General features: G+C 44.0%; 1 protein-coding gene across 1 annotated transcript in view; it reads left to right on the top strand.

The window, feature by feature from the left end:
- MANSC4 (MANSC domain containing 4) overlaps window positions 1-5,576 on the top strand; it is a 6,671-nt gene extending 1,095 nt beyond the window's left edge. Inside the window, exons 2-4 of the mRNA XM_018576454.1 lie at window positions 623-886; window positions 3,353-3,487; window positions 4,802-5,576. Coding sequence (XP_018431956.1) covers window positions 649-886; window positions 3,353-3,487; window positions 4,802-5,520 — 1,092 coding nt within the window. The 5' untranslated portion in view covers window positions 623-648 and the 3' untranslated portion in view covers window positions 5,521-5,576. The remainder of the gene's footprint in view (window positions 1-622; window positions 887-3,352; window positions 3,488-4,801) is intronic.
- Window positions 5,577-6,110: the final 534 nt, after the last annotated feature.

Raw genomic sequence — 6,110 nt, 5'->3', positions numbered from 1 at the left:
TTCTCTGACTACAATGATACCCGAGTTCTCTGACTACAATGATATCCGAGTTCTCTGACTACAATGATATCCGAATTCTCTGACTACAATGATATCCGAATTCTCTGACTACAATGATATCAGAGTTCTCTGACTACAATGATATCCGAGTTCTCTGACTACACTGATATCTGAATTCTCAGAATTCTGTATATCCAGTCCTGAGATTTACACAGCTCTACCACACAGCACAGCCTGGTCTAGCAAGGCAGGAGACCTTCATTTTCTCTGCTGCAGTACAGTAACACTTGCATCATGTCTTGACCCTTCCCCAGCCTGTGACTGTACATGACGTAGATGCAGCAGACTAATGGCCTCATCTCTCTGTGCTCTCTCCTCCTATCAGCATATGGCTGAATGGCTCACAACTGAATGGCTCCTTGTGCTGCTTCTCCTTCCCCCACTCTGAGCTCTGCTGTACAGGGACTAGTAATGATGTCATAATAATTACAGAGCTGCATTAATGTGTCTTAAATGTTCTCTTGGTAGCCGTGTTATGTGGGGTCTCTAGAGAAGGGTAAACCTTTGGTTTAGGCTGCTGATTGTCCATTGAGAATGACTCTCTTCTTTTGTCCCTCTGCAGGACCGCGTCTCTTCTACCCTGAGGACATGGCACTGAATGTGGAGTCTTCCCTCTTCCTGGTCTTCTCTCTCCTGGATTTCCTGCCGGTCCTGTGTATGTCCAGCGCCCTGTGCCCTCACACCGCCTTCTACCACGACTGCTGGATCAGACGCTTCCCTGGACTCTTCCTCAGCTTCTCTGTCTCTGAGCAGCGAGGTGCCCGGGTACTGCAGAGGCACCCAGAGCCGTCTGCCCACCTCTGCAGCCGCAAGTGCTGCGACCAAGGTGAGGAGTTTGCTGTCAGTGTTTCTCAACCTTTTTTCTTTCTATAGTCAGAAATATGCCAAATCTTCAGGCTCCCCAGACTAGAAGGTAAAAAACATAAAAACATAAGAAATGTGGAGCCCCCTCCAAAATCCAAAGCAGACCCTTATCCCAGAAAGGGTGTGGTATGGGCTTTAGGGGGCTTCAAGCCAAAATGAGCAAAAAATGAGGTACCCCCTTCAAATCAGAGTCCCTCCTTGAAATAGGGAGCCCCTATTCACATTAGAGCCCCCCTCCTTCTCACATCAGTGTCCCCCTCTCACGTCAGAGTCCCCCCTCTCAAGTCAGAGTTTCCCCTTCACTTGAGAGTCCCCCCTTCTCACATCAGAGTCCCCCCTTCTCACATCAGAGAATCAGCATTTTGTTCGGACCGCAGGCATAATGTGCCTTGTGATACCGTGCGGCATTCGCTTCAATGGATCGCCACGCCTCCTCCTGCCCCACAACATAGTGAGCCGTCCGCAATGCGATGCAGTACGTTTTGGTCAGAATCAGGCCGAAACGCACTGCATCTGGTGTGAACAAGGCCTTATGCTTCAGCCTTTGCTTTATCTCTAATCCCTCTTTTCTAAAATCAGGAAATGAAGCTGCAGGAAAATGCAGGTCTCCTATTACTATCCCAATAATATCGTCCACCAGGGGATGACCCAACTGCGGTTCTATGGTGCCCGACCCCCTAAAAAAACTCTAGATTTGCATTACAAGACTCCACAACAGGTTGTTTTATGGGCACAATTTTACACGCTTCCTAATTGTTAAAATAATCATTTACATCTATTGTTTGTCCATACATGTTAAAGTTCATTCTAAAAACACATGATCATGCAGGTCCTCTTTCATCTGCCCATATGAAAATTAGCAGCATGTGTTCAAACTGCAAAATGCTGCAGTTTGCACCCTGCTGGATTCATTCTCATTACAATGCCATTGTGGAACATGCGAGTGATTTTTCATTGTCTCTTTTAATCCCTCTATACTGTTCTGCTATGACTGTAAGAAAAAGCAACCGAGAAAGTGCCTGAAAGCAGAGCTGGGAGGAAGGAAACTGCTGACCATGTGCATCCAAGGCCAAAACATTTAGAGGGGAATAGAACCCCAGCGCAGACAATAGACAATGTCTATATGTCCCATGGGGGAGATTTGTTTATTCCTTGTCCTAGTAACACAACATGAAGTGAGAGGATATCGCTTTTATCATGGTATCCCCTGGACAAATAGGAAACAGGAGGGGTGAATCTACCCAGCAATACAAACCTGACCAGCGTTCTAAGTTTGTCTGTAAGAACACTTTAAAATGAAGCATGAAAAACATATTTTGTATGGGGGGGGTTTTGGCGGGAAGGGGGGGGGGGGTTGCTTTAAAAAAAAAAGTTCTGAAAACAGAAAAAAAGCCTTTTATGATATAAAAGACACAAAGGTTGATATATGATCTGATATCAATACCCATAAGTCCCCTTTGTTTTATACCCCAAGCGCTTGTTCACACCAAACTCGGACCAGATCTGCATGAGTTTCTGCACATGCAGTGCAGTGTGTTTTGCCGTGTTTTTGATGCGTTTCTGGCCTTTTTCTACCTATGATGCCAATTACAGGTCTCTCTCATCGTTTTAAGTGGGAGAACTTGCACAATTGGTGGCTGACTAAATACTTTTTTGCCCCACTGTATATATTATAGCCTAAAATTGGCTTTCAGTGCGTTCCAGGGTGTTTGCATGCGTTTTTGATTTGTTTTGGTGCGTTCCAGAGCAGAAAAAATAGGGGATGCTGCAGTTTTTCCACATGCTCTGGAACTGAACGCTCTGGTGTGAACTAGAGCCCAGAATACAATTGGAATACATTGGATGCAGTTTTGATGCATTCTGTAACTGCTCTGCATCTGCTCCGCACTAGCCCTAAATGATGTCTTCTATACAGATCCCTAATAAACATTAATGTGAATATTATCAAAACAAATAAACTCCAAACACAATATAATACAATATATTCACTTGCATTGTAAACAAAGCATGAAATATTAAAATAAAGTACAAAAACAATACAATCAATATATCCCCTATGTAAACAAATAATAACTATAACAAAATACATAAAGTCCAAACACAATATAAACAATGTATCCGCTTGTAAACAAATATTAAATATTAACAAAAATAAAGTCCAAGCACAATATAAACAATCCACAAATATTGAAATTAAAATAAAAAAAATTCCAAACACTCCTATCCCACACCCCAAATAATGTATTTTTATATATATGGGTTGGTGCTGCCCTTATTGTTATTGATTTTTTCATGTGCTGGCAGCTTACATTTTGAGAAGTAGCGCAGAAGAGGAGCGCAGAAGAGGAGCGCAGAAGGTTTGTCACAAAATACTTTTATGATCTGACGCGTTCCTGAAAGTTTTGATACACTTGTTCTGTCTCCGCAGAGTCTTGTAATGTCGCCGTCTTCTACGCGGAGGTGAGCGTCGGGACCATCAACTGCCACCTTGTGCACTGCCCGCATCCTGACAGCTGCCTTGTCCAGGTACACGAGCGCAGTATTCTGTTCACCGTAACAGCCGGTAAGCAAAGGGCGTTCTCTCTCGCCATAGCCAGAGCTGCAGCCTCTTTACTCCTTTTCACACATAATAAAGTATAAACTCTCAAACTTTTTTTTTCAATAATGAACATGGATCAAACAAATGTACATCACCCAGCAAAGTATTTCTTTATATTTTTACCCAAACACAGTCATCAAGTTTCCAAACAGCTCCAACTCTCTCAGCTCAGCCTCCCTTAACTTCCTGTCCAGTACAAGATCACAAGGGACAGAATAATCTCCTGGAGAAGGGAGGAGGGGAGGATGGGGTATCAGGGGAATGGCTTGCCTTGCTGTGCCTGTGTTTTTGTGGAGACACACACAGCTTACTATCACACACAAGGACCCTACAAGGGAAAGGGGCCACCCTAAAACAGGATATCAGGGCCAGTGCTCAGGGGACCAGCAAATTCTGCAGGAAACTAACATTTGAATCTTAATCAGCATTTGAAATAGATCTTAAGCATTTCAACTTTAATATCACCCCAAACCCTAACAATGCAGCCTGTGAGGATTCTCATTCATCCAGGTCATGGTATATCTGTAGAACATAAATCAAAACAACTGGAAATTTTCTTGAAGACATTTCGCTGGTCACCCGACCAGCTTTCTCAACTCAGAATTAAGAAAGCTGGTCGGAATGGCCAGCAAAACATCTTTAAGAAAAATACAGCAAGTCCATTTTTTTTAAAATTTATTTTCTACAGACCTAACTTAACTTCTCTTATTTGATTCCTTTTATAGGTAAGTCTCATCAAAAGCATTTTGTTTTATCTGTTCAATAAGTGCAACAAATACCTGCCAGAAATCCTTTGAGCTGATAACTTCCTGTTTGAGCCAACAAAGCCTACACTAAAATGTTTAACTTTTTTATCGGCCCTGCTTGAGCTTGTTCTGTTGACTCTGTAGTTCTGTCCTAGGGTGACAACATTGCTTCCCCATAGATACAGTACAGTGAGTGTTGTCACCCTAAAACAGGAAGTGTACTACTGACAGGATCACCAGGGTGAGATAAAGGGGGGAAAAAGCCTGAAAATAAGAAACTGAATACAGCCACCACATCTAGGGCCTGGTAAGCGGCAGTATATTACATTGTTGTACTTGGGTGTACATACACTTTACAGTGATTGACCTCCTTTAAATAAGAAAATGCATGGATGTAACTCGACTTTGTTTGAAACATTCAAGATATAAATATATTTATTTTAGCTCCTAAAATCTGAACACATTTAGAAATGTTAGAACCCTTTAACTCCTGCTTACTGTCCCTTTTAATGTTTCAAGTCATGTCTTACAGGTGTTGATCCAGACCTGCTGGTGTTCGAAAAATTGGGTCATGTGGACTTTAACCTGCGGTCATCTTTGAAATGGAATCGAGTGAACATATCGCAGACACACAGCTCCTCTGCTCCCACCTCTCCGCAGGTGCATCCAACCGAGGAGCGCCACACGAACCAAGCATCTTCTTCGCCATATATAGTCTCCACTCCTTCACCTGCTGACTCCTCCCCTGAGGAATCACCTACTCAACCACCCTCCCCTGCAGACTCTCCCCTCCGATCCTTCCCCCCCACTCTCTACCCGCCCCAGACTCCTTCACACCTTGTGTCTGAGAGTGCTCGATACTCCCCATCAGGGGACAGGTCACATGTCGGAGGGGAACTTGGCACCAAAGATTTCCTGCCCTCCTCTCCACCTCTGGGAAAGCCAATGACAGATGTTGAAAGCCCAGCGCACCTGGACAGCAGCAAGCAACATCTCAACGAGACCAAAGGCCACGTTGGAAGGAACCACAGCTCTGATGCAGAAGGGGAGGACACAGGAGACCTTTCGACTAACCTTTGGGCTCTTCCGGTTCTTATTGGTTCTGCGGTAACTTTATTATGCTGTTGCTCAGGAATTCTGGCACTTGGGTGTTGCCGAATGAGACGCAGAGGGCGGTACAAGCCTGGGAGAGCTCGTAGCACTGCCAGAGGGACTCTGATTAGGTGGACTCTACTTAAGGACAAGGACTGACACTGTTGCCAAAAAGGTGAGTGCTGGCCTTTGGCCAATGCTCCACATCTCCCCCTACTGGATCAATCTGGTTCTGCAACTGTAATGTATCACCTGTATGGCTTAACACATATCAAGTGTTTTAATAATGTACCCCGAGCAAAGAGAACTTGTTGACACATGTACAATATGCTTCGTATTTATTTTTAGATCTCAGATGTATAATCAGAAACTCTGTGTTATTTAAATGAAATCATATAAAGCTGGTGTAAAGGCCATTATATGCTAGTAAAGTCTTCTCTATGCACACAGTTCTGGCTGTTATCAGTATATGTCACATGGCTACTTTACTTTAAAAATCAATACTCAATACAGTACAGTTTCTGACCCCAAAAACACTTCTTTGCGCCACAACCCAACTTCTTGGTGTCAGCCTGAACTCTTCCTGTTGTATGAAATTCCAGGGAGACTGTGGATAGGGTGTCACTCACTACAATACTCTGCCTCCTCCCTCATAGCAGCCACCAGTGCTGGCCTTATTCTGAGCCTCAGCTGGTGTGCAGAGGGATGATGGGTATCAGGGGCGGACCTACTGCCGGTGCAGGCGATGC

This window comes from Nanorana parkeri, unplaced genomic scaffold (assembly GCF_000935625.1).
Source record: "Nanorana parkeri isolate BGI_ZX_2015 unplaced genomic scaffold, ASM93562v1 scaffold67, whole genome shotgun sequence".
Classification (NCBI taxonomy): Eukaryota; Metazoa; Chordata; class Amphibia; order Anura; family Dicroglossidae; genus Nanorana; species Nanorana parkeri.
This window is presented reverse-complemented; position numbering and strand designations above follow the sequence as displayed.